Source organism: Siniperca chuatsi, linkage group LG24 (genome assembly GCF_020085105.1).
Source record: "Siniperca chuatsi isolate FFG_IHB_CAS linkage group LG24, ASM2008510v1, whole genome shotgun sequence".
Classification (NCBI taxonomy): Eukaryota; Metazoa; Chordata; class Actinopteri; order Centrarchiformes; family Sinipercidae; genus Siniperca; species Siniperca chuatsi.
In genome coordinates, this window is record NC_058065.1 from 15,522,113 (window position 1) to 15,547,301 (window position 25,189).

Consider the following 25,189-nt stretch of genomic DNA (forward strand, 5'->3'; position numbering starts at 1 on the left):
TTAGATCTTAACATACACCCATGATACATATATTTTTAGATTCAGTGTGATTTACACTTCCTGAGAATATCAGTATTTCAGAAGTCCATCGCAAATATCCATAACATATTCAAACATCCATACATCGAATTAGAAATTATGGAAAAATGGCGCTCCTTATGACTCCAGATCTTGAATGAGAATCATTGTGTTATTAAATTTTCTTCAGTATCAAAAGAATCCAGTGATAGTTGTTTGTACATTCATGGGTACATTGCAAAAACATACCTCCAATAAGTAATTTGGCATACTTTTAAGGGTGCTAATTTGGGGGGAGGGGTGCAGTTGTTCCCAGTGTCAGACTTTGAAAACCCCTGCTTTAAACCAAATCTGTCTATAAATAAGTAAGCAGCTTAAAGAGTAGAAGTATTGGCCAACATAAAACACACACACACACACACACACACACACACACACACAGTGGGTGCAAAGGTTTAGTTAACAGTTGACGGTTAGGAGCAGGGGGATAGCAGGGTTGATGATGGCAGAGGCAGGCAGGCTGGTGAAAGGGAAAAATGGGTGAGTTGAGGCAGCATGTGGATGATGGCAGGGAGGAGACACTGGCATAGTAATTTTCAGGCACAGGAGAAAAATCACATTATCCAAAGGAACCAGTATAATCTCAAAAAAGCACACTAGAAAATCTTCCCAAGAGCTTTAAGGCCAAAAATCAAGCTACCACTAGGAAGGACAGAACAATCTGGCGATGAGCTGAGGTATTTGAGCTGAGAGTTGATGAGTAGATTGAAGTAGATTGAAGGTGTGGAGCTGAACCAGGTGCCAGGAGAGCTAGCCACACCAACAGCACACACACATCCCAACAGGGGAGGAGGAGACAGGGAAAACACAGGGAAACACAAGGAAAACCCGGAGTCACGACCGGAGCCGTGACAGGAGTGCTGAAATTAAATTTTTCTTCAAAGATATGTCTAGCTTCCACAAGCAGACAAATTCACAGAAACAAGGTTTCCCTCAGAAGTGTATACCCACACATTTTCAACCACACATAGACACAAATGGAGAACACACACTTGCTCCCACGAACATTTTCTGAGTTCCTATCTTTATATTAAATAGGAAAGACTTCAGAGAAAATAAAATATTTACTGAAACTTTCCAACCTTCCCAACGGCAAGTCATACCGCCAACTGTCAGCTTATGAAAATACATTCTGTTGAGGTTTTAAAAGCTTGTGTTTTCTAACATTATTCATGAATAATGAGTGTGTCTTTTGGCTTTAGGCTAGAGTGTTAACTTACTCATGTTACAGGGGGATAAGACTGAGCTGCATTCAAAGCCTTCACCCCAGGACAGTTCAGTGAATATTAACCTGCCCTACCTGCTACATCTTGCAATTCACCTGTACTGATCCTCCTCAATTTGTATGCGATTTAAACAAGACTAGTTGAAATTAGATTATTCGTTGGTTTAAAGGCTGGTGACATTCTATATTTTTCTTATGGTAAACAAATCTCATGAAAAGACCAAAACCCACAATAAAAAGTATTGTGTGTGTATTCAAAACCTGATATATCTGATTCCTCTGTGCTCCATTGTTGTCCAAAAACTCAAAAAACACATCAATAAGTCACATTGGTGCACTGGGTAACATGTTCCTTCATTACCATGAACACAAACACACTGTAGTTTATTTTGACTCAATCCCACATACACTGGCCTGCTGCCACAAATGTTTACCAAAGCACCAAATGTAGATTCATCTGCTACTGAAAATAGTCCCCAAAAACTATTTCCTCCTGTCTGGGTAACATTTGATAAAAACATAAAAGTTTGACATTTAGGGAAATACACTTATTTGCTTTCTTGCCAAGGGTTAGCTGAGATCATAAATACCACTCTCATGTCTGTCTATTAAATATGAATCTAGAGCCAGCAGTATAGCTTAAGACTGGAAGCAGGGGGAAACAGTTAGCCTGGCTCTGTCCAAAGTTAAAAAAAATCTGCTTCCCAGCACCTCTAAATTTGGCTAATTAACATAAACAGAAATGTAAAAATGAAAATTTGTGGTTTTACAGGGAGTTACATGCTGGAACTATTTTGCTCTATATTTAGCATTTAGACTCAAGAGCAGCATTGGAAAATCAAAATGGTATACTTGAGCTAACATGTATCTTTAAGGAACTAGACCCAGTGTTTCCTCTAAGATTAGGCTCTACGCTCAGGCAAATGTGAGTTGTTTTGTCTGGAAGCTGATCGAACTCAAAGGTTAACTGAAACTTTACTGATTTGAAATAACATTCTGTTTAGTACGGAAGCCCTGAGAGGCAAGTGAGAAAAAAAAAATTCTGGTGATCCATTTGATTGTTTTACCTCCTGTGTTTGACTTAAGAACAGGTGAAAAAAAAGTTTTGCCAGGATAATCTTTATAAGTTCCTTTAAAAAGAAAATCTGTGAAACAGGTGGATAAAAACATTTCAGGTGAAATGCTGATTAAAATACATTTCTAGCCAAAATAAAGACATGGCAGTAATGTTACATAACTTGCTAACATAATACATGTACTCTGAGAAATTAAAATTTACCTGGAAGAAAACATGAATGCTTTTAGTCCTATTTAGAACGTGGGATAGTGGTGCACTTCAGGCTCTGGTGGCTGAAATGAGTATTACAACAACACTGATGATTTTTACCTGTTTTCACAGATGAGTAACTTAGAAAAATTATCCTAGCAAAACCTTTTTTCCACTTGTTCTTCATAGTGTGTCATAAACACAGGAGAGAAAACAATTTAGATAAGACTTGAAAATGTATCACCAGAATTATTTGCTCTCTTACTTGCTTCTCAGAGCTTCTGTAGATTAGCTCTGATTAAAAAGTTCATGAATCAGTAGTTTGTATCGCTGGTACACTGACAACCCATGCAGCTCATTATTTTTAATCAGGCCCACCTTCTCGGGTCCATTACTGCCAGTTTTACTGATACCACTCTGTGTCCGCATTATCTGTAGCTGATAACATTTAACTCTACAGCTGTCAGCTGATGTTTGTAGACTCACTGCACATAACAGACGCATACGTGTAACATCCACCTATTATAATATTAAAACACGATGCTCTGACATCACCTACCTCAACATTTAAATCTGTCTAAACAGACTGAACACTGAGTACAACATCATTGAATGTCTGAATATTTTAAACCAAATCTGTTACTGCAATCGTTAGCTTACTACTAACAGTAGTAAAAACATTACTTCCAAGGCCAAGAGTTACCATACCATTAACAAATTAGTACATTAGTTTGTGGGGTTACAGATGATGTAAAAAAAAAAAAAATTAACCTAAACTGTTAGCCACTCTGTTCTGTTCTTTATTGGATTTAGAAAAGTTTATACTCCAGCCAGTGTTACCCAAGATAACGTTTCTCATCCTAAAAGCCTTTGTAATGTTTGTACAAGTCTTGTAATGTTAAAAGTGAAAACACTGTTTGAAAAGATGAACAATATAAGCTAAAGCAGCTAAAGAGGGTTATGTTAGAATGAAATAACAATAAGTCTGTGTTATGTAGGAGGTTCAGAATGAGATGTTGACTATCATGGGCATCCGATTAGAATGCATAGAATAAAGCCAGGAAACTTCAATCCTCTGAACCATGGTTAATTTTCTCCATAAACTTAAAGAAATCATCTTTAGGAGCATAGAGGGAGGACAAACACACATGGGTTGTTGAAACAGAAAGAACAAATACAAGATTAAACTTAACACAATATAACTCAAATTCGTTTCACATGTCAATCTTAAGGTAAAAAGGATAAATGCAATTCTCAGTTAAACTAACATTGACATAGAATAGGAAATAAAGAGTAAAATAAACTCCTCTTACCAGAACTGCTGCCCCATGCAAAAGTGAAAAAGTGAGTCAAAGGGAGTGATTTAAATAGGGAGTGATAAGGTGAACTCAATCAGGTAAATGAGGGGTGAAAACAAGAGCTAATTAGTGATGAGGAAAGGGGAGGAAAGGAAGTGAGGTAGGTGACGAAAGGAAGACCAAAATATATAATTTTGGGCCCTTTTCTATAGCCGCCCCCAAATTTCTAGTGAGAAATACGATCAAAGACCAAACCATAGTTAAAGGGTGTCATCAGGTAAGGCAGGAAGTGGGCTCAGATGAGCTCTGACATAGGACTTGTCTTTGACTACTTTCTGCTGTTCTGATGCGGTCATCTTTGTTTTGTATGAGGTGGGTCACTTTTCCTACAGGCCAAAGGGCTCTTGGTAGCTGGGAGTCAACAATCATCACAATGGAGTTGCAGATGCAGATCTGGTTTGTCCCTTTGCCATTTGTGCCGTGTTTGAAGTAATGGTAGGTAGGATTTGGTGAAGTATTTCCAAAAATGATCAGAAAAAAATCTGTGCATGGCGCCAATGTCGTCGACTGAGGAGAGTCAGGGTAAGACACTAGAGGGGGTGATGCATTGTGTTGTTCCATGATGAGAAGGTTGGGGATCAACATCTGCAATATCCAAAGATACATAGCCAAGTGGTTTTGAATTAAGAATGCCTTCGATTTCAATCAGTACAGTTCCCAGAACCTCTTCAGTGACCATTTGTGCACCAATGGTTGCCTTTAGAGCATTCTTTACTGAGCGTATTTTCCACTCCCAGATGCCACCGAAGTGGGGTGCATGTGGAGGATTGAAATGAAAGTAAATTTTTCTTGTTGCCAGTATTGACTTTAATGTTGGGAGAAAGATTTTTGAAGGCTTACTGTAATTCTTTGTTCACTCCTTTGAAGTTGGTTCCTTGTTCACATAAGATCTCCATTGGTGTTCCTCTCCGAGAAGTGAATCTTTGAAGGGCCATAAGGAAAGAGTCAGTGTCCATGTTATTGAGGAGGTCAAGATGTACACATTGTGTTCTGAGGCATTTGAATATTATACCCCATCTTTTCTTAGATCGGCGGCAAATCTTGACATTGGTCCAAAACAGTCTATTCCTGTGGAGTAAAAGGGAGGTTTATGTAACCTGAGACAAGCAGCAGGAAAATCAGCCATTTTTGGGATGATTGGTTTCGCTCTCCACTTTTGACATGAAACACAGTTGCGTTGATATCGGCGTACCGCCTCTTGTCCTCTCAAAATCCAAAATTTCTGTCATTTTTCAGCATGAGTCTTTCTGAGCCAGTTTGGTGCAGTTTTTTGTCATACTCCTGAATGATCAATTTTGTCACATGGTGAATAGGATCAAGTACAATTGGATGGATTGACTCATATTTCAGCTGATGGCTTTGCCGCAGTCTACCTCCAACATGAATAAGTCCAGAGGTTCTGCACAGCTCTGAAGATCAACAGAGATGGTGGAAATGGTTTGTGTGATTGGAAGCAAGCTAGGTCCTCACCAAAGCTTTCCATCTGTGCTCGTCGGAGGATTTCCTGTTCTGCTTTCAGGTAGCCAGCTACAGGAATTTCACTGGTTAGATTAGAGAGAGATTGGGCAGTGATATCCCGAACTTCTTGGTAAGTCTTGAAACTGTTGGTTTCAGGTTCAGCAGATTGAAGTTTGGGTATCTGGAGGTCCATGCAAGGATGGGCCATTGGTCCATCTATTTGGATATATGGTAAGGATTTGCCTCTTGTAACGTCATCAGCAGGGTTATTTGGCTGAATCAACATACAGTATCTCTAATCTTGATTGTTTGAGATTTTGGATTTCTGACACTCTTAGTACAATCTTGGTACTGATAACTGTTGTTTTGGGGAGATGCATGAACGAGCTAGTATGAAACTCAGCTCTACTTGGCCTTTAACATCTTTTGATCTCACGTTTGCAACAGCACCATAGGTGTTTTCAGAAGCATCACAAAGCATATGGATGTCTTGAACTGTGGTAGAAGCATCCATCCGTCAAGTATAACAGCGAGGGATAGTGATTTGAGGAAGGTGGAGTTCCTTTAACCTTCCAAGCTGTTGAGTACAGGTGGAAGGAGAAGATTGTCCCATTCTTGTTCCTTTCTCCATAGTTGTTGAACCAGAATTTTCGCACAAGTTGTGAATGGTAGGAGGTAACCTAATGGGTCAAACCAACGAGCAAGGACTCCGTAGATATGATGCATTGTTAAGGCATGTGCTTCCAAGGCTCTGAATTTATACTTGAAAACATCAGGTTTGCAGTTCCACAGCAGTCCCAGTGTGTGCTCTTGGGGATCGGCCTGGCCTTCAGAGAGCCAAAGTTGGTTTCAGACCTTGCTTCAGATGGTAGATGGCTGATCACAGGGGGATCACTGCTTGCCCACTGACGAAGGTCAAAGCCCCCTACTGAAAAGGTAGCTCTCAATTTGTCAAGGACGGTTCGAGCTGCCACTGATGAGGGAAAGCTTTGTGAGCAATTGTCAACATAGAAGCACTGGGTTACTGAATACTACACATCTTTGTCAGGTTGGTTGTCCTTCACATGTTTTTATAGAGCATAAATTGCACAATAGGGGCTACAAGTGGTACCAAAAGGATGGACCTGCCATCGGTCAACTGAAGGGAGAACATCTTGTTCATGTCACACCATAGGAATTGAAGAAGGGGCCTGTCTTGTGGCCGGAGACAGATTTGGTGAAACATTAATGTCAGCACTTATTGCTACAGCATGATGCCTGAAGCGCAGCAGCACGCCAAAGAGTGACGGCCCAAGGATTGGTCCTGGTAATAGGTACTTATTGAGGTATTGTCCTTGGAAAGTGAATGAGCAGTCAAATACTATGCAATCGTGACATCACTGCAGACTGAGGAATGTTCAAGAGAGGAGAATTTGCTAGCCTACGAAGGGGAGTGGCATAGCGGTTAACACCACTGACTGTCTGTGGCTGTTCAAGAAGCTCCATGGCTTTTTGGTCTTGCCTTGATCTGATGACTGCTTTCTCAGGCACTGAGGAATTCTGAGATTGAAAGTCTCTGATGGGACCTTGGAGTGTCCATCCTAGATGGGTTTTGACAGCTGCAGGTGATCCAGAAGGGCCCAGTCTGACTGGAGCGATAGAAGTGATAAGGTGGATGTGATCTGAGCCTATGAGTAGCAGTGGTGATGCTTTGTTAATGGACGGTAATAGAATGCCTTGTAGATGCTTGCATTTTCTTTGAAGGGATAGTACAGGATAAGTGTGGTCTGAAAGTGCTAACTGGTTTGCAGTAAAGGCATGATTGATGGTGAAAGTCTTCTCAGGGTATGCGACAGGAGAGAGTTGAAAACTGACAGATGCTCCATGAAGAGTTTCCAACATCTTGGCGAGTAGTTATGAGTGATAATTTCTAAGCTTTACCATCCAGACGGAGATGCTGCGCAGCTGACTGTAGAAGAATGGTACGTTGAGAACCATCATCGACTGCATATGTTTGCGGGTTTCGCTTCCCATTATGGAGAAGCACTTTTATCACTTTCAGGATTACACCATTGCAGTCATTCGGTCAGTCAGGATATAATGTCCTCACAGCAGGACTAGCAAAAGCATGAAAGGCATATTTAAGACCCTTTACAGAATTCCTGTTTAATACAAATCAGCCGGAAATATTAGAAAGTCAGCCAGAGACTGAGTTTTCAAACAACTCAAGGACCTAACATTAGCTTAATTCAGTAGCAAGCTACAAGCAGTCGTCATTTCAGCTGACAAAATTAATGGTCGCCAGCTAGAAATGGTATGCCTTTTTTTGTCTACATCTGTCTGAAATCAAGGACCCATTGTTTCAAAAATAACTAGATATTTTTAGTGATCATTGTAAACTGTATATGTGCCATGCTAGCACAGAAAGCTTATAAGGTGTAGCAACAGTAAATTAAGGGGAGTGTGCCTTAGTGAATGGTTGATTGACTGACATCAAAACATGAAAATAATCAAATTTAGCATTTTACTTCGGTGGTGAACTCAAACCAGATGTGGAAAAGTATAGAAAAATTGATTCAACTCCACACTGTTCTTCTCTCCTCTTCCTATGATGATAAAGCAGTGGTTTTCCTGTTCTCTCTGTACAAGTTCAGAAGAAATAGTTTCACAGCTACATTTTAGTTTTGCTGAGCTGGTCCAATTTCCTGCTTGGTTTCCTATTCATTAACAGTTGGGAGTGTATTTAAACATTTCGGTAAAATAGAACTGATTAAGCATAAGCCAAATGGAGTGGAACTAAAATATCCATAGTAACAGCAGAGGAGTTGGCCTGTGTGGTTGACTAATACTCATCGTTTCATCCGTGATATGACCCTTTCTCCCCCTGCTTGTCCTGGCAGGAGGAGGTGGCTCGCCTGGCCTCCCTGCAGCCTCAGGTGGACCTCCTGGAGAAACGGCTAAAGGAGCTGAAGGAGGAGAAGGAAGTGGAGGAGGACCCTTCAGCCTTCCTGGATGCTGACATCAATGCCTTCAAAGAGCACTACCACAAGGTCCTAGAGGATTTGAGGGCGAGAGAGAGTCAGCTACAACTGGGTAAGCGAGGATAGATGCTAAATCACTGCAAAAACTGAATCCCCGCAATTAATTTAGTACAGAGCATACTACACCTTGCTTTTGTTTAGATGCCCTTAAATTCAATAGCTGGTGGGTGCAGGTTGTTAGAATAAGTATACTGCCTTCTTAAAATTTAGAGGAAAGTTTTATTTTTCAAAACAACACTTATTTTCATAGATTTGGACATCTCATTCCATAATTACAAATTAAGTACAGATTATCTAATGATACACTAACCGAACTATGACATTTCCAATGATTAAAAACCATTTTGTTATCTTGAGTGTGAGCAGGATTGCTTTATCATTCACATGTCATTCACATCATTCACATTTTGAACAGAAACATTTGCTGTAACCTTCTTTGACTGACACGACAACTTTAGATCATGTGCAGAACAGATCAGGCAGCTGGTTCGGATCGGGCACTGACAGTGACCATGATTGTGGCTGATTGGTGCTAGCGTGTTCCTGGCTGGCTAGCATGTTAGCCTTTGATTGACAGCTACAGTAGTTTACCAACTAGCCCTGTGAGTAGCCACTATGTCACCAAGCCTCTAGTACCACCTGTTTCGCAAGGACATGTAAATTAATTTCACTGTGCCACTTTCTAGTGTGACCAGACTTTTATGTAGGCTTTTAAGTTTTCTTCGCTAATATGTTAGCAGACTTACCATGCTTAGAGCATCGTTAGCATCCCATTGGAGTCCTCTTTTCTTACCAACTGACGATTACAATCCCAGAAAATTATTCTTTCTACTAGGTTCTCTTAGCTTGCTGGATGATTATCAACTAGATCACATTCATTACACTCTCAACAAAACTGCTTGATATAATTCCAGCTGGACACTTGACACTATTACAGCCATATGGATACTACATATGTGTGGGTATGTGTGATGGAGAAGCAAGACAATATTATCTAAAATCAGACTAAAATACGATATTACTAGACAATACTACCAACAAAAAAAGAGAGTTGACTCCATTCAGGCTATTTTAATTGTTTTGGATGGATGGATCATATCAGTATACAGTCAGACCTGACTGATACATAAAGATAAATACCAAATTTTGTAGGCAAATCCTTGGATCTTTGGATGAGAAATGATGACAGACTTATAGACTGGCTGCCCTAGAAATGATAAACTTGAAAATGAACTTGAAGTAATGACTTGTTAATCAAAATGGATATAAACGTTCTCTGAAAATGTGTGAAAGCCTGAGCATTTTATCAAACAAGATATTTCAATTACCCTTGTAAAAATAAATGATCCTTAATTCCATTCCAAACAAAAGCTATTATTTTTACAGTTACTGAACAAGATGTTTCAGAGGACTGTAAGGTAGCATGCTCTATGATTTCAGCACTCCTGGAATTAGATATAAATTAGATATTCATTAAAAGACTCAAAGAAAACTGTGAAGAAGAAATGTAGGCTTTTGTTAGTTTTATTAATTGATGGCTGCTGTATCTGATGTATTACAATCACCATTGTTAGTTGCACAATATTTGTTGGATGTAGTTTTCTTTCTGTGCACGTCATTTGTCATGTCATGAACAACACAGTCTGTCAAATAGTACCTTTAGATGCAACTAGTGACCCTGTTAGGACTTATGCTGGTTTTAATCATATTCAGAATATTATATGGAACATAAAAAACCTGGTTACTCATAGTCTTGTAAGACTAACATAATCAGGTTTCTGATCTTCTGTTCAGGGCTGTCATTTCTGTTCTGAGTGAGGCTCTAGTTTTGATCATTTTTTCCCACATTATACAACTTACAGTGCACAGTTAGTCTACAGCAGGCTGAACAGCTTTGCATTAAAAACCCAAAGCTTGTGTTGTTTCCTATAGTATTTGGGATACAATGTCTTTGTGGATCTGTTTTGGCAGGTAGATCTTAATCAGATTTAGAACAAAATACTGAAGTTTTTTTAATCTCAAAGCAGCTCTGCTCACAATGCTCACTGCTGTGTGCTGTCTTGTCATTGATAGTGGCTGCTGACTGCATTTTCTATATTTTGTGGCTCTATGGGTTGCTCCCTCACAATGCTGTGCATTCAAAACAGAACACAATTGGGCTTTTTTAAAATATTATTATTAGGAGTCTTATCCCAGTTTTAATCATGTAATGATATGATATTTGCATGGAACATAAGTATGCTGGGTAAGTTTTTTGGAGTTTAAACCTATCCTAGCTGTCACAGGTGACTTCTTATGTGTTTTCCAAAATTGATGTGGAGTTCCTAATCTTTTCACAACCAAGAAATCATCATTTCCCTTCCATATTTTACAGAGTTCCCAGGCCTGTGCAGGACTCTGGATCCAGCTCTTTAGAGGATATGAGTTTCCGGCTGCTGAAAGTCAGCCTTGACAGCCTCCTGTAGCCTAACATTCAGCACAGACACACTTGTTGTGGTTGTTGGAATACAGAATGAAAACATTGAGATCATGCAGACAGATCTGCAGCCTGCAGTGATGTCTCTCAGTGTGGGTAGATGCACGGATGAATACAGTACTGTTTCCATATGTTCTGTTCTCCAGTTACCACCACAAAGCATTTATGAATTTGATACGGCACAGCATGGCGTGTTGTAGAAGGTTGTTTAATAAATCAGTCTGCCAGAAAACATCACTTAGTATGCTGTACTGCTGATATTATATACTGTATATATATATATATATATATATATATATATATATATATATATATATATATTATAGTCTGAGGTGAAAATCAAACATTTTTAAACCACTCACTAACTATGAAAAGCCTTTTTCAGAATCATACAATAGCAATAATTGCACGGCAGGCTGCACAGTGAGGCTGCCTTTTAACTAAATGACCTGGGTGCAACAAACATCCACCTTGTTCACGTATCCTTGGGCGAGACACTGAATCTCTGCCAGCTCCAGTGCTGAATTAATACTCACACTGACCTGATGTCTATGTAGAGAGGGAAAGAGAAAAGAGATTTCTGTTAGGAATCATATTAATAGATTTTACACTGAAATCAACCACATATTTGAATGTGGGGTCTAAGTCCAGATGTACCTGACAAGCACCTTTATATTCAGACTGAGCAACAACTAGCCTAAATACATTTTCATGAGACATAGATGCATGGCATGACATTGTAAGGAGTGAGATAGATGCAGCTTTGAAAACAGGAAGAGTGAAGAGTTATTTGTTCCAATTGAAAAACGTCAACTACAACTGAAATGCACCGTTCTCCCTCATGTTTACGACTCAAAAAACTATCAATTGGGTATTTGCAACCAGTGACATGCTCTGGATGCATATTACCATCCAGTCTTTGATTTAAGAAAGCAGCTCATTATCAACAAAGGAATAGTTTTGGGAAATGTGCTTATTTGCTTTCTTGTCAAGAGTTAGATGAGACATTATATCACCTTTGTTTAATCTGTACAAAAACCAAAGTGTAAAAATGACAAGTTGTAGTTAGTACAAGTGGCTATGTGTCTAGTTAGCCACTATTTCTTGGACCGGAGCAGTGACTTCTGCCCACTGATAAAACACATCATAAATCAATCACAACAATCAACCAGCAACTGATTAAAAAACTCAAAACATCACCCTTAAGTATTTTACTGTAGAATAAATAAAAATTATCTGCTGGCTTGACAGGATGTTTATACTGTAGAGACTGAAAAACTGGCTCAACAGTTTGCTTTGATATAGAGAAAAATGTCAAAAGGCACGTTCACAAACGCTCTCCAAAATTTTACTAGCCAGCCAAATCTGAGTTATCCTCCAGTAGTTAAAAATTTCAATGTAAGTTCAGTCATGGAAATTGTGTTACCAGCAAGCTAGCAACATTATCACCAGTTTCCTTGGTTGTAGTAGCTGCTCTTAGCTTCCTCAGGACTTCTAGCTGGCGAAAGCTGTCACAAATTTTCATGGATATAGCTCATGAATGTTTTATGAGAATTGCATGCCGGACTGAAAGATGGCATTCATTTCAATTTAAACTGCTCACTGAGTGCATAAACCAAAAAACACATTGTGTGGCCCATTGTGCATGCTCATCAGTGTTTCTCCCACAAGGTTCCACTCACTTATATTTAAGGATGGGTATTGCTAGGATTTTATCAATACTGGTATCTATACCGATACTGCCGGGTTTGATACTTATCGGTAGAATTGATACTCCTCCTTAATTTTAATGGGATTAAAATGTATAACAAGGAGCACCAGCACTCAATGTGCCCTTAATTTATTTGTTATTTGTTTTGTTTTGTTTGTTTATTTATTTGTATATTTGGTTTGTTTTAATCACTTTTAGTCACTCCAGGATGTAGCTTTAGTTTGTTATATTGGCAAGGCCATCTAAGAAATTATAGAGCAACCACCAATTATAATCAGCCCCCTGACATATTTTTACCTAGTGACTTGCCATGGTAAGATCCTGATAGGGTGAGACACAGGGGGATTTGTTTTCTTTTCTCTGCTTGTTTTTTCAAATACAGACAAATTGTAGCTGGGAAGGTTACTTTTGATTTAAGATTATTCAGATTTTGTGGTAAATTATTTTGATAATATTAATAAATATAAAATGGGAATTAATACTTTTCACAATTAGATCTTGATTTACCTAAGGCCCTCTCTGTGGACCTAGAGGGCTCTAATGGTTTCCCCTGGCTAACAAATAATGGTGAAGTGAACGGAATCAAGGAAAATGTCATTCAAAGGCTTTAATTTTAAGAGCTGTGAGTGTCATCTTGTCACTAAACATGCTCACATTATACGTTCAATTTTAGAGCTGTTTTACAAGTCGAGTGACTCAGACTCAAGTGTGAACATTCAGTCAGCACTCACCCATGTGGTTACACCTTTTCGCCTGTCTTCATGGTGAGCAGCTAGTGAGGGTGTTAGTGAGTCATTTAGTCCAATTTGTAGTGCTACTCTCACCGTGTGTGTGTGTGTGTGTGTGTGTGTGTGTGTGTGTGTGTGTGTGTGTGTGTTAAGATGCTCTCTGTGGCTTTCTCAGTGAAAACAATGACAATGAGACTTAATGAGATAGAAAAAGAAGCTGAAAGCTGTGGCCATCAAGACAAGAAAAACTAAATCAGACAGACGCTGTGGCAAAATGAGAGTAGATAGCTATGTATATCAATGAGGGAGAGAATGAAATGAGAAAACAAAAAGTATAACCTCTGAGAAAATGACACTGAGGGAAAAGAAGGAGAGAGAAGGATTCAGAGAGTGGGAAGAAAGGAAGAGAAGGATAGGCAGCTGGAGAGAGAAGAAAACATAGAGAAAGATGCTGGCAGCCAAACTATAGGAGACAAACTATACTTCTTTACTCACTCAGATAGCTTCTTCCCTCATGCCACACACTGCGCCTTTCTCACCCACGCCAGGGCTGAGATATCCAACACACACATTTAACTTCTCACACATGGATGGGTATAGGCATGTGTGCAGACACGCACAGACAAATTACTGTGCCAAATTCAAGTACAGTTGAGAAGCATATAGAAAAATAATTCTCTGAAAGGAGTGCACCAGTTATTTAAATGATACTTTATGCTTTTGTGGCTTTCTTTCTCTTTCTGCCTCTGAAGTCAGTTCGGGTAAGGTCAGCACATTTCTTTAAGTCAGTTCAATTCAAATCAGGGTAGCTTTATTAGACTGAATTGAAAAGACTCTGTTTACTAGAGTAGTGCATCATAGAAATATAAAAGTCATAAACTGCAGTGAATGCAAGAGTCCGAAGTATTCAAAATGACAAAATCAACATTTCACACGTGAAACGTTTACATATTGGAAAATGTTATTTTCAGATATTTCACAAGTGAAATATTATATATAATATGTGAAAACTGATTTTTACATGTAATATCACATTTCACTTGTGGGTTTTAGATGATAATAATAATACATGTTATTTATAGAGCGCGTTTTTAAACAAAATTTACAAAATATACTACTACATAGAACCAAAACAGACAACCACAATGGTGCAGTAAAATACAGGAGAAAATGTCTAACAGTCTAATGTCTAAAGTGTCTACAGCCACACTAGCAGCTCTCTGATGCTGTCCTTGAGCTAACATCAGCATGCTAACATGCCCACATTGACAATGCAAACATGCTGATTTTTAGCAGGTGTAATGATAACCATGTTCAGTTTAGCGTGTTAGCCTGCCAACATTTGGTATTTACCACTAAACACAAAGTACATGTGTTATTAGTTTTGTAGGTATTTGGTCAAAAACCAAAGTATTGGACAAATTCTAATTTTGACCTGAAGATGAAGCTCAACATCTCAACAACAAGTAGATGCTGAGATCACCAAAGTATGTAGGGTTCCAATCTTCCCAGTATCTAATGAGATATTTCAGTCTGCACTAAAGTGGTGGACCAACTGCCATTGCCGTCCCTAAAGCCACGCTGTTAGCTTGGCTAAAAACAGGAATAAAATACTTGCTTAAAACATGGTGGTTAGAAATAAAGTAAGAGGGAGCCAAATGAGCTAAAATCAGGGTAAGCTATAGGGTAAAAGTTTGATTTGAGAAGTAATTTGAAAGATGACATAGACTCATAGATCATAGATCTTCTCAGGTAAGCAGATCGTTAAAAAACAGGTGTAATGTTATACCACCATTTTTAAAAGTTTTTATTTTTATTTTTTGGGACTTTTGCCTTTATTAGAGCTGAAGAGAAACAGGAAGGGGGGGGGGGGGGGGTTAACACATGGGCCACTGCGGTAAGGACTCAGCCTTTGCTGTGCAAAGTGCGCGCTCTACCAGGTAAGCTACTAGGGCGCCCCAATGTGAACTCATCTTTAGCTCTATTTAAAAGCCAGAGTTTTGTATAATAATGCTTGTCTAAAGCTTTTTGATTGATGCACCTGTTCAGAAATATATGACAGCCTCTAAAAAGAATATCTGTCATGTCCAGATTTAGTTAAAGAAAAGTTGTTGCCATCCAGTTTTTGTCTTCAACTACACTGCTCTCTAATATGCAGCATACCAAGCTTTATTGGAAGGTATAGCTGTGTGTCATCAGCATAATAATGAAATTAGATGCAATGGTGGCAAATAATATTACCCAGAGTAAGCATATATAGGGAAAATACAGGACCCCAAATTGACCATTGAGACACTCCAAACCTAATTTGACATGATTGTATATGGAAATACAGAACCAGTTTAGGGCAATGCCAGAAATTCCAGCCCAGCGCCTCCACCTGTCAATAAGAATGCTTTGGTTGATTGTGTCAACTGGTGCACTTAAATCAAGTGAAGCTGAAATAGAGCACATCCCAGCAAAAACAGGCTTTTCCTCAATGGATTCTTTCCAATTTTACACAAAGGTAGAAAAACAATACAGAAAAAATTATAGTAAATTAATCAACAATTATTTCAGAAAAACATGCTAGCAAACTTGCCAAACACAACCTAGCACAGCAGCATCCGCAGGTTGTCTCACACTGGAGGATTGAAGATTGATATTTATAAAATATGTATTAAAGATGGTATTTGTCCATAAGTTTGGATATTACAGTAATAACAGTGTAATTCAGTGTTTATAAAGTTGCAGTTTGCAATGCTACAACAGCACTGATCACCTGACAGCCTCTCTGACAAATATCTCTGTCTTTCCCTGTCTGTCTCTAGTTTTGGAGAGCTTGCCCCCGGCTCGTTATAAGGAAACCATATCAACACTGTTGGCATGGTTACAACAGTGCGAGGCCAAGCTGGCCATCCCTTCCACGGCCGTTACAGAGTATCCTATTATGGAGCAGAGACTGAAGGACGTTCAGGTACATACATACACACACACACACTCCCACACTTAAGTCTGTAGATGAGTGATATATTCCTGTTTCAATAACTCATCTGGAGTTTGTGTGCATTCAGAAGTAATAAAAGTTATGTGCTGTCAGAGCCAAATAAATGTTTGAAAAATATGTGTGCTTTTGGTGCGAAGGTACGATAGCAGTCTGGTTCTACATTCACACAGTATGAAAGGGTAGTAAAAACATACTGAACTATGGGATTGATTGTATTGTAATGTACATATTTATTTATATTTCACCATTGAGCTTTCAGTATTTATATGGTAGTTGTGTTGCAGCTGAAGGGGAAAGCAAAATGAGCTCCAAGTAGTTAAAAAGTCTGTTCTTCATTAGGAAGTTATAGTACTGAGTAGAATCAGATGCATTAAATGTATTAAAATCAATGTTTTTGACTCACAACAGTGTATGATGTCAAAGTTGTGGTTATACACTCTAAATCAGTTGGATCAACAGTTGGTTCAACAGTTGGATCAGCATTTTACAATTTTTGTATTACTAAGTTTACTCTATGCTCTCAACATGTTCCTCTGGCCTAATAGTGCAGGGAAAATAAATTGTTTCCTTCTTTCTTACATTATTGGGTGTATTCAGCTTTTCGTTACCTTCATCATTTTAAAATATTGAACTTTTTTTCAACTTATTATGTAAGGGAAGCCTTTAAACACATTCCTCTTCAACTGACGCATACTCATTCATACTTCCACCTTGAAACTTTGTTAAAATTTTGGAACTTTCACACATTAATTCAGTTTTTTCATAACTTTTGCATATCAGTGCTTACATACCAACTGGCATTTCAACTGCTTACAGTGCACACACTTGAACTTATTCAGCGCATCTACTTCATCTGAGCAATCATCTTTTACTCTTCAATTTACAGTTCAAGTGCTCTCATTTTGTACTCTTTAAATGAGAGTTCAACTGCTTCCAGTAATTACACTTAAAGTGATATTTCAACTGCTCTTGTATTATTCTTAAACTCACAAATCAAATGCTTTCATCCCCTACTCTATCTTTAACACTTCAGCTAACAGTTCAACTGTTTTCAGCAATTGAAACTGGTACTTCAGATCATTGCAGTGATTAATCTTCAATTGACATATCAACTGCCACTTCAATTGGCACTTCAACTGCTTCAGTGCTTCAACTTTGACTGATACTCTAAACCAGTTTAGTGCTCAACTAACACTTCAACTCTTTAAGTGCTTAAACTTCAACTGTGACTCTTACCACATCTCTTAAGCAACAGTTTACCATTTTAAAACATTTTAACTTACATTTACATTATTTCAAAAGCTCAATATGTTAAGACATTTGAACTACTTTAGCTTATGAGTTAAATTATCAGGGTTCAGATCATGTAGTATAGTGTAATGTTGGAGGGTGGTATAATGGCAGCTCATTATCTGGTATGAATCACAGGTAATTATGCTGTTTGGTGGGTATACTATAATCCCATCATCCACTTGGAGTCAACAGTGATTCAGCTGATAGGTAGATTTGCTCTGTATCACTGTCTATGCTCTTGACAACACTGCTGCTCAGATCTGTTTACCAATTCCCATAAAATGCCAAAATGGGGCTGGCTCTATAATCCTGTGGGGCTGTATAACACTGTAATCAGTTTTTACTACGAGTAGTAAAGTTATATTGCCACTGGCGAAGCCAAACTGCCAAAGCAGCACTCTTTTAAAAGATGCTTTTCCGCTGCTCTTTGAGGTAGCAGGCAGAGGATAAAGAAGGGAGAGAAAACAGATGACATGCCCCATTAACCAAGAGTCTGATTCATACCCACAACCTAGTGAGTAAATTGCTTGCATCTGATACACTAGGACATCCCCAAATCACCGTTGTAAACATAAAATCCCTGTAGAATGAATCATTAAGGTAGATGGAGGTGGCATACTACAATATATATATATATATATATATATATATATATATATATATATATATATATATATATATATATATTGTCCTGGCCCAAAACCCTGTTTTAGGAGTGAATACATCTATTTAAAGAACCAAGATGCTGATAAAATCCTCTTTCATTGGGACTTTAAAACAGAAAGCCATCACTATATAAAATTAATATTATAATAATAATAATAATAATAATACAGTATAAAATTACAGTTTACATTCATACCTTGCTGTCCTGTATCCTGTAAACTGTCTAATTTAAAGCAGCAGCTCTAACAGCAAACTAAATTGTACCTTCACAAACATAAGAACAAGCACAAGAGAATTTCAATTTCAGTGAAAATCAGTGTTTTTGTGAAACCCGACTTGCATCTGCTTAACATGCAGAGAGCAAGCCAGAGCTGGTCTGCTGTTGGTGTGTATTTGTCTACAACTCTGCAATTATGAGAGGCGGGTGAGCAAAATCCCAGTGGAGCAAATCAGTGTTTATCACAATATCTACCTACAGATGCGCGCACACACACACAGACACACACACACACACACTCAAAAACGCAAGAGCAGTGTGTGTCAGTATGCATACAATACAGAGGCAAATACATATACACACATACACACACAGCCTTTTTTCATTGTGTCAATGTTAATCCGCATTTCCAGTCAAAAGATTTTTTTTTTCCATTATTTTCTTGTTGTTTTAGAAGTGTTGATTTTTATCTTCAACTTAAGTCAAGGTCACACCATAGAGGAAAGTGTGTGTGTGTGCGCGTGCGGTCAACCCTCTTTAAACTTGATAATGGTCTTATAGCATAGCAGGGAGATCAAGCTTTGTAGCCTGAGATTAATTAAAGTTGATTGTAGATAATAATTAGGAATTCATTCTGCATACTGATAAGCCGTCATTAATTTTCAGCACAACTGTTTCCCCTCTTGTCGCACAGAGAGACAGGACTTAAAAGTGTGTGTATGTGTACATGTATGTGTGGTTGGAAACCTTTCCTTAACCAGATGACAGTATCACCTCTCACTCTAGTTACTTTGTTCATCAAAATAATGAGCGCTCCTGTCAGGTGGGAATCCTGACCTACTGTTAGAAAAACAGAACTCTAGCAGATATTAAAAACAGCCATGATTGGTTGAGGTACAGTACAGCTTGAAGAGAGATGATTATTAATATCATCCACATCTACTGGTAAAAGACCTGAATGCAGCATTCAATCACTACCTATAATTTTGGTGTTATTACATCTTATGATTGATTTGTGATTTTGCAGTTGGCTTATAGTGAGAAGTGAGTAGGGGTGGGCTATATAGATTATTTACTGAGGACTGCAATAAACTTCTTAAAGCCCAAGATGATGTCTAACACACCCAAACACGAAGATATTTAGTTCACAACTATGTAAAACACAGAAAGTCCTCATAATAAAGAATCTGGAACCAATGTTTGGCATTTTTGCCAGAAAAATTACTTAAGGTTGGTCATATCAGCTGTCACTAATTAACATTAATTCTACTTTGAGTAACTTGATGACAGAACAAAATCAAACTTGGCTGTTGGGTTCTCTGCAGTCAAGTCTGTACTGACCAAAGATCATTTGTGAGGGAAGAAACTCCTCTCTGTAACACCACTGTACAACCAAGTGTTTTTGTAGTTCCAATTACTATAACAGTTAATCAATATTATGTACATATAAGTATTATTGAGTATCATAAATATAAGTGTATATATATATATATATATATATATATATATATATATATATATATATATATATATATATATATATATATATATATATATATATATATGGCAGTGTGAATCCACTTGTGGCAGTGTGAATCCACCTACCTGTTGTCAGGTAGAGCACCACAAGACCTCTCAGATAAGACATCTGGATATAAAGGTGCTGTGTAGCAGATCCTAGACAGCATTACTAGCATTGCTATCTTAAATTATCTTAACTTGCAATCCATGATTTCTTGCATTGTAATGAAACACATGAAACTGTAAAAGTGGAATTTCAGCCAGAAACATGCAGAAACTTAGCCACTTGATGATTTGCAGGTCTATTCAAAATGTACTATTTTGTTGAAACGTTTTTTAGATTATAAGCTTTTTTTAATGGAATTTTGATGTCTAAATAACAAGTTGTACAGTATCTCCTGGACATATTTCTTAGCAAAAGATGGTCAAAAGCAGATTAAAGCATTTACACACATTACAGTGTTACTGCACAGATTTACAAGTGACATGCCACCACAGTAATGACAGCTTGTTCACTTCCGCCTACAACCAGGATTAGTCTTTAAATAGTAACTTAACACCAAAGCCTTTTGTTGAGTTAGTACATTAAATACAGTCACTTTTATACACTATTAATTGATCCCGGCCGCCATTTATAGTGTTCATTGCAACAAAAACTTGTGACGTGTAACAGGACACCCATCCAACCCTCCACCCCGAATTCTGAGTCAATGTCACGTTCACCCCCCCAAACTCAACCCCCGGCATTTATATATAGCTACCAACTGTGAGCAGTGTGGACAGTGGAGTATAGAAACTCTGAGAGCATACAACTGAGAGTAATAGTAGTAGAAATACTGCAGTTGTAGAAATACTACTACTACTACTACATATAAGATAGTAGTTTTCAGTGTTTTGGGCAAATCTACACCCTCTCCACCATTCATTCCCCCTACTCTGTCGGAAGTCATTCTCAATTGTGAATGACTTCCGGATGGGAGCCGAAACGTCTTGATTCTGAAAACAGTGTCCAGATGACTACGACTGAAACCTTTTCTACGAGAGTTAGATATGTAACTATGGTTCTTTGAATTTCGTATGACCATCAGATGTTATATCTAGACATTAAAACTGAAAATAATTTAAATGCGTCTGTCCATCAACAGGTGATCATAGGTTCAAAGAAGTCACAGGGATTATTACGCTATTTTTGCATGATTTACATCTGTGATGTATCACCTCTTCACCTTTCTGTTAGATCTCTAATAAGGGAGCTCGCTCATGTGATTCCTTGCTCTCCAATGGAGCTAAAAATCATTGAGAGAAAGAAGGAGGAAAGAAAAGAAAAAGCACCAAAACTTTGAGCAAAAAGAGTCCCTAATGCCTCCCTGCTTGGGATTCAGTATTGCAGCAGAAGGATTGTGGGTAAGCCATAGTAACTGACGGATGTCCCGTCCAGGGGCTGTGCTTGAACTAAGCTAAGCTAAGCCTCTGAGTCACCTTGGTGTGAACGAGGCTTTTTCCCCCCAAATCTTCCACTGCAACCCACCTAAAGTTCACCAGGAATTCCCACACCTAGCCACTTGTAATTCATCCCACACAGCAGGGTGAGCATAATCAAATACTGTGAAAAGGCTGTCATTACAAAATGTTAACCGTGGCAGCCAAGCGTTGTGGCGGCTCATAAGCTCTCATGCTCACCATCCCTCACTCTCCAATCTCTCCTCACTCAGTACTATGTAATGTAACAGACAAGCTGCTAAAATTACTTTTTGCCGAAAGCATTTTGGCGCCATGGCATTTTCATGAGGTATGGGAGCACACATGATAGATGGTTATTCGATAAATCAGATGTAGATGTGAGACTTGTTTTCTGCTGCGTTTCTACAGAGACTTGTTGATAAATGTGTCAAGGAAATGCTGGCATGAGGATTGATTTGTTGATTGATTTTCATATTATTTCATTTAAATTTAATGATGGAATATATTTAGAATGATTTTATGATTATTTTTGAACAACACCTAAATGTCACCACTGAATGATTTGTTTGTATTTTCATAGATTCTTACATACACACACTCAAAAAGAGGCAAATATGATCTATTCACTGATATACAAAAATGCATAATGTATTATATATGTATATTTGAACAAATAGATCTTTGCATGGAAGGGTGTGTATTAGAGATGTAACCAAATATGAATATACAGTATTATTCAGTGATATGAACAGATAATGTGCCCTGAACAGATACTAACAGCATCCGACTTCTCTGAGTCATAACTCAAATCAAAAAACATGGACATCATACACACACTGCTTCAATCAGCAGAACTCACTCTTTATAGATTAATGTCTCTAAATCCCTTTTGAAATTACTTTAAAAAGGCTCACCTATAACTTCAGATCTCGGCTCTGTCATCACATCCAGACTTTTTCTTCAGTATCAGAGTAATCCAGTGATTGTCTGTACAGTGCAAACAAGAACTACTAGCAGCCAAAGCAGCATGATTTAACATGATGCAGATTTGCCAAAATGTAACAAACAGACTATAAGCTAAAGACATGGTGGTGTAGATAGTTTAAAGTTTGATATTCAGACATTCAGCGAGGTTCATTCTCAGTAACTTTTCTTCAGTTTTCCCTAGATTATTTGTTCAGTGCAGGATTAAGCTGACTGGTGTTATTTTTACTTTATGATATTCATGATTTTGAAGCCTTGCATCTTGCTGACTTGACTGTACACAGAAATTGACCAGCCTGTCAGGGACCATCTCAAAAGTGCATTCAAAATAGCCAAGAGAGTGTTTCAGATTTTTGCTTTCTTTCTTTTTTAGAGGTTGGGTTCAAGTACAGTTCTTGCTTTATTATTTGATTAATTCAGGTTCAAATATTATGTTATTTGTATATTTTGTGAGCAACTAAACTCAAATATAAACTCACATCCTGTGTGTGAAAGGTATAAATAGCAGTAGATAATTTAAAATATATAAATCCAAATACAGGTATTTTTGTGAAATAATCCTGGATGAGCACAGAAAAGATACAAGTTTGCAATATGAACCACACAATCTCTCTCTCAACCCTCAGGCCCTCCAGGTGGCTCTGGCTGAACATCAGGGGGAGGTGGACTACCTGACCTCTGCTGTGGAGCAGGTCTTCCAGAAAGCTCCATCAGACATCAGCCAGAAGTAAGATATGGAAAATAATAGAGTGCTATGTAATCCATTGAAAGAAAGAATTAAACGAGATGGGATTTTGATGCAGATTCCAGAAGTGAGTACAGTGGTTCCAAACTGGTCTAGCCTCAGGGTCCAGATTGTCCTTTAGACCGACTCAAAACACATTCAGTTTATTTCCATCCATTCTGCCTGTCAGTGTATTCCAACCCAGGACCTTCTCACTATGAGGACACAGTGCTCACCACTGTGCTGTCCTTCAACCTTTTTCAACAAAATAAAAGCTACCATAACAAACGTAAAACTGTGACTTAAAGCTCACAGGTCATTTTGTACTAAAATGACTAACTTTGGAAGATACCACGTGATTTGACTCAAGAGAACTCAGAGAAGACTACTGCAGCCTCATATTAGCTTCGGTTAAACTTTAGAATTAATTTTGCACAGACTGTGGATTTTGTCATCACTTACATTAGAAGCTCGTTAGGAAGGGATCTCTAATTGCCAGTATGAACTTGATGATTACAGCAAGCAAAAATTGTTTCAATGTTCATATGGGCTCCTGACTAATAGTTTTAAGACAAACTTGAAGTGTGAAGTATGTTTTTTTGACAAAGTTTACCGACATGCTCGTGACCCGCTAGTTTGGAACCACTGATGGAGTATATATGCTGATAGCTGATACTTTACGCTGGTTTTCAGTAGTAGCGTGATGATTTTGTATTTGAATAACACTAAGAATCAAGTCCTAGAAGTCCAGTACTAAGAGTCTTATTTTCTAGTAAATGGTCAGTTTCAGAATAAGTTAATAATTTCTCATTATTGGGTATGAAAATGCTTTTAAAAATATATGGCAAATAGTTTTGTCAACAACATACCTCCAATTGTTCATAAGGTCATTGTAAAAACTGATTGGCTCTTATTTAGGGTTGAAAATCACTGCAATAAATGCACAGGAAATGGTCTAAATAGGAAGTCTGCATTAATAATGCATCGGTAAAGAAATATGTCATGTCACAAGTCAATAAGCTTCTGTAATTTTCTGTAGGTATCGCACCGAGATGGACGCAGTCATGGCCCGTTGGAAACGACTCGGCACCACTCTGACAGACAACGCCCAGAGACTCCAGGAGCTCATGGCCAAACTGATGCAGTTTGAGGTGAGTCTAATTAGCTTGAGAGTCAAGTTTAATAAAGTAATACAAAAATTTGAATTGATCTGCTAGTGGACATATCTTAATTTCAATACCCATTCTTCTCCCACCAGAATGATGTAAAGACTTTAAAGAAGTGGATGGCAGATGTGGATGTGTTCCTGAATGAGGAATGGCCAGCACTGGGAGACTCTGAAGCGCTGGAGAAACAGTTAGAGCAGTGCACTGTGAGGAAAACATGCATCCTGACATTACTCTGGACTAAACTATCGCTTTAAATTGCCTAGTTTGAGCTTATATCTTGTATTTCTCACCAACATATTACTTCTTTTTTTATAAAAAGGAAAATGAAAGGTTGATAAAAGGTTGAGAATGGTTTAAACAGAGTAGATAAAATAACATTTTCTTGGGATAAAAATGCCTCAGAGAATTCATAAAATAACCCTTAGAGTTCATAAAATATCCAAGAGTCTATAAAATATCCTTCAAGGAAATGGATAGGAAATTGAAAATGAGCAGATAAACATCTTTTTCATGACTACTTGTAAAGAAAAAGCAATCGAAAAAATGCCCAACAAAAGATTACTCATTAAGACCTAAATGATCCACTCTGAAATATGTCATAATTCACCTGTGTAAACTCCATCCTGCACTCTGATTGGCCAGGCTCTGGTGAATGACATCCACACCATCCAACCCAGCGTCAACGGCATCAATGAAGTGGGCCTATACCTAAAGAAAGAGGCCGAGCCACCGTTTGCCATCCACATCCAGAAAGAACTGGATGAACTCAACACCCAGTGGGAGAACGTCTGCAAACAGGTGTATAACCTTAATCCAGAGGGTGTGTTTTCCTGCTTTCATGTGTCCA

At 38.1% G+C, this 25,189-nt stretch overlaps 1 protein-coding gene across 17 annotated transcripts in view; it reads left to right on the plus strand.

Moving 5' to 3' along the window:
* dmd (dystrophin) overlaps positions 1 to 25,189 on the plus strand; it is a 419,464-nt gene that overhangs the window by 237,131 nt on the left and 157,144 nt on the right. For all 17 annotated transcript variants that reach the window (XM_044188364.1, XM_044188362.1, XM_044188369.1 and 14 more), the window contains 6 exons: positions 8,266 to 8,458; positions 16,132 to 16,277; positions 23,076 to 23,176; positions 24,213 to 24,324; positions 24,432 to 24,545; positions 24,985 to 25,140. In XM_044188364.1, coding sequence (XP_044044299.1) covers positions 8,266 to 8,458; positions 16,132 to 16,277; positions 23,076 to 23,176; positions 24,213 to 24,324; positions 24,432 to 24,545; positions 24,985 to 25,140 — 822 coding nt within the window. The remainder of the gene's footprint in view (positions 1 to 8,265; positions 8,459 to 16,131; positions 16,278 to 23,075; positions 23,177 to 24,212; positions 24,325 to 24,431; positions 24,546 to 24,984; positions 25,141 to 25,189) is intronic.